At 38.8% G+C, this 10,329-nt stretch overlaps 1 protein-coding gene and 1 pseudogene across 1 annotated transcript; both read left to right on the top strand.

The window, feature by feature from the left end:
• The first annotated feature begins 41 nt into the window (after positions 1-41).
• LOC116097314 (putative protein SSX6) lies at positions 42-5,587 on the top strand. The gene is made up of 7 exons (XM_031379890.1): positions 42-101; positions 289-403; positions 746-844; positions 2,111-2,160; positions 4,268-4,397; positions 5,001-5,103; positions 5,491-5,587. Exons 1-6 carry the CDS (start codon positions 42-44, stop codon positions 5,060-5,062), a joined length of 516 nt encoding a protein of 171 aa, XP_031235750.1. The 3' UTR covers positions 5,063-5,103; positions 5,491-5,587.
• LOC116097443 lies at positions 5,531-9,315 on the top strand (annotated as a pseudogene).
• The last annotated feature ends 1,014 nt before the right edge of the window (positions 9,316-10,329 follow it).

A 10,329-nucleotide genomic window follows, 5' to 3' on the forward strand; every position in this document is an offset into this window, starting at 1 on the left:
ACACACACACACACACACACACACACACACACATTTTCAGCATGCCCTTCTACTGCAGCCCTGACAATAGGAATATTGTGATCTGTAAACTTGCTCATTTGGTGACTCTTGTACATTTACAAATGCAGGAGAACAAGTAGCTGATATTAACCACCTCTGGTATTCTTGGGAAGAATCTGTTGCTATTTTAGGTGACCAAGTTTCTGTTACAAAGAAGGAAGTCTGAGCTAAATTTTACACATGTCCAGCAAAGTAGCTGTTAAAGCTTCTACTTATTTTCTTTTCTAGTCCTTCAAGGATATTTCCAAATACTTCTCTGAGGAAGAATGGGCAAAGCTGACCAAATGGCAAAAAAGTGCTTACGTGTTTATGAAAAGAAACTACATCAGAATGACAGGCCTAGGTAAAAGGAAGTGTTTGTTTGGATTTTTGTTATTTGTTTGTCTGTTGGTTTGTACGAGCCAGGGTGCCTCCCAGTCCCTTGTGCTTCTCTCCCATACGTTCATTTTCTTCGTGGAAGAAAGGCAGAGGCATGCACCGAATATCCTGATCTTTTCCACTACTTGCAGAGGTGATAGCAGAGACCAGCTGCCACAGGACTCAGGACTGCAGCTTAACTTTTCCTCTCCTGCAGGTCTTTGGCCTTCTAGGCCTTACTGTCTGTGCTGAATCCCAGCACACTCCCTGCATTTCTCCCCTTTTTACTCTATTAATTAAAAAAAAAAAAACCTTTCATTTCTTCTAGGTGTCACAGTCAACCAACCAGTTTTCATGCGAGGAAAGGAACAGATCACAGAATCACTAATGAAGGAATCTGATGAAGAACTTGGCCATGAAAATGAAGGTGAGTGGGCAGGGAGAGGTTGTGGAGGATTGTCTTTTCATTTTAATGCTTGGAAAGGTCACAGATATTACCTTCCTTCCCCAAGTCAGGGCTGAGTGGAAAAGAGTTTATTCAGAAAACCACATAGGTAATATTGATGTATCAAATTCTAAGGTATCAAAGAAGAGTCTGTATTATTATGTAGTTACATTTGGATAGCAAATATGTGACATATTCATTTGGGATAACATTGTTTTTTAAACTATCCTAAACAAAGACAGACACATTACACAGAGAGAGACAAAGAGGAAGGGAGAGAAAAGAGGAGGGGAGTAGGAGAGGAGAGGACAGGAGAGGATAGTAGAGGAGAGATCTAGCTCATCTACATGTCAGGGAATAGACTCCACACAGGGCAAAAATGTGAATGATTCAAGAGTCCATATCCTTGAACATATGAAGAATATGTATACTAATGAGAGAGAAGACAAGACATATTCATTTGCTTTTCTGCTCTAATATAAAACTTCTAAAGAGAGTCAGAATGTCCTGTCTCCCAACAGACCTATTCTTCTTAGGAAAGCAGCCCAGATATACAAGGTTGTATAGCACTTTAAGTTACCTCAACATCCATTTGTGGTATTTATGCACAAGTTTTGATACTAAAGGAGAATTATTCCACTGTGTAGAAACCAGTAGCACTGAGCTAAAATAGCCACCCTTTCTCACACATTTTTAAGTAGTTAGAGACATTTTATTTTGACAGTTGTTTCATACAGGCAGTGTTTACAGAATCTGATCACCAATGGTTTTTAACTTTTTATTTCACTGTCCTCTTCAACTTCAAGTAGGAAACCTCTTCCAAGCTTTACCACCAGTCATGTTATATAACAGCATGATCAATAATTTAAGCCACCTCATTTTTCTCAGTGCCTTTCTCACACTTAACACCTGAAGATTCACTTGTTTCAAGTGAAATGATCATTATTCTACATATCTAACTGCAAATGATACAAATGTTTATGTAATGCTGTAGGGAAAATAAAAACAACACACTAGAATAGGATAAATCTGAGATGAGCAATAGCCAGCATTTTATAAAGTAACAACAGCTTTCTGAGCTGAAATTTCAATTGACAAGGCATAAGTAAAGAGAAGGAGAAGCCATGCTCCACTTCTCCATGAGATGGCTGTAATCATCCACTCCACCATTCACAGTAGTTTCAGGGACCTGATCTTCAGAAATATTGACTACCAAGGAACACCTTCTAACTTATCACCCTCCTATAGGTGGAAATCCTAAGTGGACATTTGGCATGGCACATACAAAAGTCCTGAAGGTGAGTATCTCCTATTTCTCTAGTACTTGACCACATTGGCCTCACATTGGTGAGGATGGAAGATGTGAAATGCTCAATCCATCCTCTGTTCATCTTTGTTTTCTTCTCTTTTGTCTGTAGTTCTTTTATTTTCTATTCTTTCTCATTACTTTCTTCCTCCTTTGTTGTTTCTTTCTTCCTTCATTTCTACTTTGTGATGCAGAGCATGAGTCACAGAGCTTGATACCTGACAGGTAAGCATTCGACCATTAAGAAAACCTCAAAGAATTGCAGCTCTCTTCTTCATAATGCTTGATGTAGCATCTATAGTATGATAATGATTCTGACAAGTAAACATCTTCAGTTGTCACATTACTTGCAGGCACTGAGTCATTCTCCAGTTGTAGAATACTTGCCTAGTTGTGATCAATGTCCTGGCTTCAATATCCAGTACCATTGACAGTGGTCTGAATCACACTGTTTTCTAATATTATTTTAATGAACTAATACTAGTTAACTTCTTGGAACCTTAAAAAGCTGTCACAATTGATTTCTTCAAATAATAATAAGTACATGCTTATGATTTATTGCTTATATTAAAGATGAGGCTCTTGTGCCTAAACATGCTAAAGTATTGGCCTGAGCAGCACTTCCATTGAGTTTATAATCCTTAGCCAAGCCTAGACTATTGAAATGAATTCATGTCTTCATTGGTGTCTAAGATTCATAGGAGGCCTTCTTTGGGTATTCTCCTACAAATGAGCCTCATACTTCCCTCTAACACCTATTTTTCTAAGAAAGAAGCAAGAGCCAGTCTGTATGAATGGGTCTCTGAAATGACTGGATATGATCAGGATTTCATTGTAAACACCACCCACTGTGATCTCCAAGATATTCGCAACACATTTGAACTCCCTGAGTCAAAGTCCCAGCCAAGTAGAACCCCAGAGACACCTGTTTGTGATGTGAAAGTTTCCACTGTTGCAGCAATTAATCTTTTCTAGAAGGTTTTAATGGATCTGTGAGTTGGTGGCCAGCAAGGAAACTGTTAAGAATTAAATTTAAAAAGTATCATAAAAGAAAGCATTCAACTTTATTATTATTCATTTTACTATGTTTTCTCTCCTGTTGTGGCATGCATATATGATCAGAACTGTGTAAGATGATGACACTGAGACCTTTGAATGGTATTTAGGGAAACCTATCAAATCAAAAACATACATGAAACAAAAAAGAGTAAAGTATAAGCTAGAATTTTGTCTGTTTCATCAAGTTGTACATGGATTCTCTATACCATGAATGAACACGATGAAAGAAATGCAGCTTATGACTCCCTTTGACCTAAGAAAAATTCGAACAGGTGCCCCTTGTTCTAATTCCACATGCAGTGTTCTCATCAAGATTAGGTGTGTTGACACACCCACTACCACATTCTTTGATGCCTTGATCACTGTAGCTCTTTTTTTCTCCTTTCCCTACATCATTTCCACACACAATCCTTATATATAGTGCTTCCTCCTTTCTATCATTTCCTTTATTGATCATGTAGTGTTCCACAAGCTTCTGTGTAGAAGACCTATATTTCTTAGGATCCCTGTCCTTCAGACACTGTGTATTCCTCCATCATCTCTCTTTCCCAAATTTTATGTATACCATACTCCCAGTTATATGAACATCATTTAACATTTCCTTAATATTTGTCTGGAAAAGGGGATAAAGAACATTTTAGTTCTGGGAAATATAATTAATTTAATCCATTCCTTACCCTTCTAAGATTCTGTGTTCCTCTGTATTTAGGCACAATAATAAAATAACCTCCCAGATGTTAGGAAGCACATTAATAAAATACATGAAGAAGACCTGAACATCAACACTTTGACATGGAAAGAGATGCAGGCCAGGCTCCATTGTTCCAAACAATTTATAGACAATTTAACTGTTTCTAAGAGAGTCAAAAGAATTGTGTACTGTTAATGATTTACCTGATGAGTGAAAGATATTATTTATTCATTTTTGAAAATATCCAATGACATTTGTGTGCTTAAAAACCTTTGGAAAAATGCATTAGGTATTTTACACTGAAGGAGTGCCACTGATACATTTTACATGTTCCCTTAATATTTGAAAGATCCAGAAGGAGGCAACATGGAAAGGAAATTGCAGAAAGAGAGTGCCAGGTTCACATGGCTTGGGAAAGGCTCAGAGATGCCTGCATACTCAAGCAAGTGTATTTCAGAGATACAGAGAGATGGCAACAGGTGAGAGAAATCAGTAAGGAAACACCAACTACCTTTCCTAGTTCTGTTTTGTAGTGTGGTCTGGGTGTGTGGCATGGACTCTGCACAAACACAGGATATAAAAAGCTGGTAGCACTTTCTAGGTTAGAATAGGATTTCATGGTCGTACTCTTACTTGTACTTCATGCATAAGCCATGTGAGGCAAGTCTACATGCTCTGAGTTTCAAGTCCTTAGCCCAAAGGATGCAATTAAAGAGTCACTATTCATAAATTCTTCGAGTCATTCCACTGAATCCAAATTTTCTCACAACCTGATAGTTGCTCACATAATTATCTCTGTATGAAAACCTGGACTATAAAATACAGGCAGGAGAATGTTCTAGTGAGGAGTGAGATAGAAAGTTATCTGAACCTAACAATGGAAGGGCAGACGTTCATAACTGAAATGGCCTTTGGACAGTATTGATTAAAGTCAGGCTTCTTGAGTCAGAAGACATCAGACTAGAGCATGGAGAAGGGTTATAGCCCTGTGAGTGGGATCAGTTTTCTGCTCACTTGGTAAAACGGGGATGGACTCTTCTCTCCAGAACTAATTCTCACTTTGCAACTCTTCCTCACATCAGGACTCAAGTGGAATCATGAGAGTGCTAGAAAAAAAGATTTCAGGAAAGAAAGCATATCCTAATTTTCGATATGAGCAGTGATGATGAAGAATATTACTAACCTGTAAGTGAATTCTTGGCACCTTTCCTACATCCTTCAAAAGGACCATCCTTGCTATGGTATAGTCCTTTGTTCCCCAAATCACTAACATAATCTAATCCTTTGAGGTACAACATTCAGGCTTAATGAAACATCCCACACTTGCTCTACACTTATCCTTTATATAAGGGTCCTTCCTACCTGTAGTCCTCTAGCTTCCCAAACCACCAGCCAGTTATCAATGTGCAGGCCACATAAAGGCCAGACACTGTGCCCTGTGTAAAAGATTTGCTTGGGACATAGGATCTGAGGCTTTGCTGGGGAGGAGGATGAGTTGATGACTGCATGATAAGTGGTAGGGATTCTCAGACAATTCTTTTTCTTCACTCTCCATGTCTCATCCAAAATCAGAGAAAAGCTGGTGAGAAGAATTGGATGATCATTCAGAATCATGGAAACAACTCTGGTATCCTAAATATCAAATGAATGAAAAATTTCCCACAGTGAAGAGTTAGTGTCAGTATTCTTACTCTATACCATACACCCTCTGAAGCCCCTTCTCTGTCTGTTTATCTGTTTGGGGTGTGTGGTGAAATTCATTTTTATTTTCATTTAGAGATCTCCATGTGGTTGCCTGTGCATGACACCTAGGTTTAGGTGCCTTTAGACATCAGAAGAAGGCACTGCATCCCCTGGAGAATGAGTTAGGGATGGTTTTAAGCTAACAATGTGCATACTGAGAACCCAACTTAGGTCCTTGGAAAAAAGCAAGTACTTTTCACTGTTGAGACATCTCTGTAGCTACCAAAGCCTGGTAATTGCACTGTGTTAAGTTGGTTAATGTTTTTCAACCTCACTGGAAACACTCCATCACCATTGCCCTCATTTTGTGCTATTCTGTAATCAACATTCCAACCTCTTCTGGAGCACTCTATTAGCACTTCTATTAGCTTGTCTCACTGAGTGACAAGCACTCTGCTAGCATTTTTCATGGTTGGTGTCAAGTGGTTGGTATCAAACACTCTGTTCCAACTGGTCAGCACTGTGTGATGAATATGTTAGATACCTGTACTTCATTGAGCAAGGAGTAAATCTAAAGTATGTTGTTATCTGTTGTCCTGAAACTATTTGAGTCACATTCTATCAGTCATTTTCTCTACCCAAATATGAGCATTGCAAACAGTACTGTTTTATGATTTAACATATTTTTCTCCATGAGGTAGAGAGGAGAGAGAGAGAGGCAGACAGAGACTGAGACAGAGAGACAGAGAAAATCAGAGACAGAGACAGAGAGACAGACAGAGACAGAGAAACAGAGAGACAGAGAAAGGGAAGAGAGAACAAACCACTAAACCACTCTGCACAACTCTCACCTGCTGTACTCCACTGGAAATATATCTAGGCTTGTCAATCTCACTGCACTCTGTTACTAGTCAGTACATGCTATACGGGGAAAAGCCTATCTTTCACTGCCCCTGAATCAGTTACTGTCACATAATAGGTATAAAAAGTTCTCCAATTATTACCTTATTTCTTTCTTGGTTACCCAGATTTGCACATGAGAGATTATTTATGTCTAATTCTTAGAAACAAAATTGGTACATCACAGATGTTATATATTAAACAAGCATCTAATGGACATGATTTATGTGCTCAGTACCATCCTAGGTCCTTGAAGAGTGGATTTCTGATGAAATCTTGGTTTGGAACAATCCAATCCTATCTATACTTGCAAAGTATAGAGATGATTCAATCAACTTTGATTAAGTGAAGAGGACTCTATTTTAGAACATTGTATGTTGGGAGACATGAAAGTCCCTCATGTTAGATGATATGTATACTGGGGTTTACTGGTGTTAGAACACCTGCTTACATGTTTGAAGCTCTAGGTTCAACTCTCAACACTGAAAAATATTATTTCCAATGGTTTTGAAACAACATCCACAGATGGAGTCATTACTGCTGCAATTTTGATCTTGCTCTCACATGGCTTTCAAATGTGGAAATTTGACTTACTAACCCTACTCTTCATAGGATCTGGAGACCCTGGTGGATGTGAGGCATCTAACCAGAGATCCAGGACTTATCACCTAGAGAAATATAGGAATGGAATACATTGTGATGTCAAGAACATTGAATAAGACAAGTCAGCAAGGGATAAGTAAATATAACAAAATATATTCATAATTATGGATACTTGGTGTGGGGCCATTTTCTGAGAAGATTTCTAAGAATATGGACATATATGTGAAGAAAGGAGAAGAGGAATAATGTCAATAAGGTTGGGTTGGATAGAGCTACACATACTGTGTGTAAAGGATGTTAGTTTCACAGCAAGGTAGAGACACGAACGAGTATAGACTATCACTTTAGTCTCCATACAATTAAGGGTGACAATTTAGGTTTGACTCATGTTTCTCTCTAGGGCATAGTATCTATGGATTGATTGTCCAACACAGGAATGAGACTCAACTCATTACTATTCTTTTTTAAAGCCCTCGGCAATTTCCTACCATAGGTTAGCTTCATAGAATTACTACAATTATACAAAATTATTCTGGTGTCTGAGTACAATGATTAAGTTTCCTAACACAAACACTGAGTTTGATCTGATTATTTCATTCATTTTGTTGTTGTAGGTGGTGGTGGTGGTGGTGATGGTTTGGGTTTTTTGTTTGTTTGTTTGTTTTAGTTTGGCTTGGGTTTTTGTTTGTTTGTTTAGATGTTTTCACCCTTAAATGTAGAGAAAAGAATCCACATAAAGTAGAAATCTGGAAAAATCCATGTACATGTGACAAGCAAGAGCAAGTTTGCATGCAATGAGGAAACAGTTTTGGAGAAGTTCAGGTGCTCAAGGAGAGGTTGGGTGCTCAAGATTGCACCTAAACAGAAGCAGGGAGATTGAAGCAAGTTATTGTCTTCATCTGGATTCCTAAAAGACCCTATTTACAGCATCAGTTTTTCCTGGTTTTGCAGCCTTTTGATGCCCTTTGATCCTAACTACTATATATCTTCCCATGGACCTCTGTCCTTCATCTTATCCTTTAAATTATAGACTTACTAAATTCTACAATTATCAAACACATGAGGCCCTCATACACTGTTAAATACCAAAAATTTTAAGTCATCATTTAAAAAATAATATTGTGTCACAGAACACAAGGAAATCAATCTGGTACTCACCTGAAAACTTAACCTTTAGTGACTGGTTTTCATGATGCAAGAAGTTATTTCTTATGCTACCAGAGAAGAAAAATAATCAACAATTTCACCCAGCTGTAACTCTGCAAACTGCAACAATTGACTTCATAAGATGTGTTCACTTGTGCAAGTATGTCAGCAATGTTAAGGGAATAACCAATCACTTTCTGATTAGCTGTAATACCTATTTCAGGAGACTAAATCCCTACCTGACTGTTTAAGAGGTAAAGAACCAGAGTGCCCTAAGAGCCTCATCAACACTGCCATCCTATTCACCATCACTCCACGGGAAGAGCCCCAGCCCTTGCCAACTAACCTAGTCACCACTGCCTCAATTTTGATTAGTAAGGCCCACTCTGCTTCCACCACCATCACACTCAGAGCCTCTGCCACCAAGTTGGGCTCCACAGGCAGCTATATGGGTAGTAGAGGCCTGATAGGTCTCACATTAATGGCACCCTCTTGCTGGGATAAGGTCTTCTTCACAACAAAGTTTTTGGGAAGAGTAAAATAGTTCAATTTAAGGAAGAGATACACTTTCATGAATAGGAATGACACCAAGGAAGATATATTTGTCAACAAGACTGCCATAAAGGAGAATAACTCCAGTAATTACTTCATAGTATATGAGATGCTGAAAGAAAAAAGGGTGCAGAGGCAGAAAATGTTACAAGTCTTAGAGGAGTTCGAGTTCAAGGCAGTAGATATGCAGCAGACCATAACCATTATAGATGCTAAGTCATAGGACTCCTCCATGCAATTACCAACAAAACTACCAGAGTAGTGAGAGTGAACAAAAGAACATTGGATCAGAAAGCACTCTCAAAGGCCAGGCCCAAAACATACTGCTGGTTCTATCACAGGTGAAGATTCCCTCCTTATTACATAAGGACATTGACCTATGGGCATTGACCACAGTATTCTAAACTTCCTGTGCAAGTAGAAGTGATGGAGGGTGCTGACAACCAGAGTATAGGAGAGCAATGTAGACCAGTGAGACTGAATATGAGTCGTCTCCCCTCCATTGCTGCTTGAATGCTGCTCTGAAACTGAAAGTAAGCTGACAAGCCCCCGAGCTGAAGCCGGCCACCTGTGGTACAAAACAATGCACACTAACACTGCAGCTCTTCCTGAGATCAAAGACGGACTCTCAGCTAACTTCTGTCAAGCCTACCGTTTGAAGTCCTTGCTCTGTAAACAGACTTTGCGCCCCTACATCTGCTGTCATGTTTATGTTATAAGTTTGATTGTTGTGGTTTCATTTTTCCCACCTGCTATAAAAACTCATCTAACCCCAAGTAAAAGCACGCTTTGATAAATTTTCTTGGTGTCCGACTCTTTGTTTCTCCACCCGTTCATTTCCACAGGTCCGATCCAATCTCCAGTCCGAAGCAACCCATGACCCGTGTAGGTCCACAGGCTGGACACTACAAATATGCATGGGGATTACAGACCAAAATTACTCAGGGGCCCTCCAAATCAGTCTAGAGAGGATAGCAATGATGAGGACAAGAAAACCAATGAGATGAGTCCCAAGGTCAGCAACCACCTCGGCAGTCAGTATTGGTGCAATTCAATTACTGATTCAGGCACCAAGAGAACTTCAAAGTAAAAGATAGTGAAGAGACTGCTTTTTTTCTGATCCACAAGCTGAGAATTTGTCATCTCCCAAAAGTGACCAAGGCAGAGCTGAGTAAATGCAGGCTTACCGCTTCTGCCATCCTCCGATTTGATCAATCAGCAAGAAGAAATGAATATGAAATTTTAGCAATAAGAAGTGATTAAATATTGGAGCTGAATTCTTTAGTTGCCTGCTTGACCACATACACTAGGTCTATTTGCACTACCTATGTAGCATGGGGTCTTTTTTATTATTTCTTTTTCCTAAAGGTGTCTCTTTTTGGCGAATGTGTCTTTGTTTTTGATTTTGTTTTTGTTTGGTTTGGTTTGGTTTGGTTTGGTTTTAAGGCCTTTTTTTAACCAATATTCTTTTAAGTGTTTTTAAATTGATTCATAGCCAGTCAAGTTAAGACTTTAAAAATTTCATTT

The sequence above is a fragment of the Mastomys coucha genome, chromosome X (assembly GCF_008632895.1).
Source record: "Mastomys coucha isolate ucsf_1 chromosome X, UCSF_Mcou_1, whole genome shotgun sequence".
Classification (NCBI taxonomy): Eukaryota; Metazoa; Chordata; class Mammalia; order Rodentia; family Muridae; genus Mastomys; species Mastomys coucha.

Bases quoted from the DNA above. Each gene is read 5' to 3' on its own strand.
- LOC116097314 (XM_031379890.1), top strand. From the start codon at position 42: ATGCCCTTCTACTGCAGCCCTGACAATAGGAATATTGTGATCTGTAAA. The intron at 845-2,110 runs GTGAGTGGGCAG...ACCCTCCTATAG, and splicing joins ACTTGGCCATGAAAATGAAG to GTGGAAATCCTAAGTGGACA. The intron at 2,161-4,267 runs GTGAGTATCTCC...AATATTTGAAAG, and splicing joins CACATACAAAAGTCCTGAAG to ATCCAGAAGGAGGCAACATG.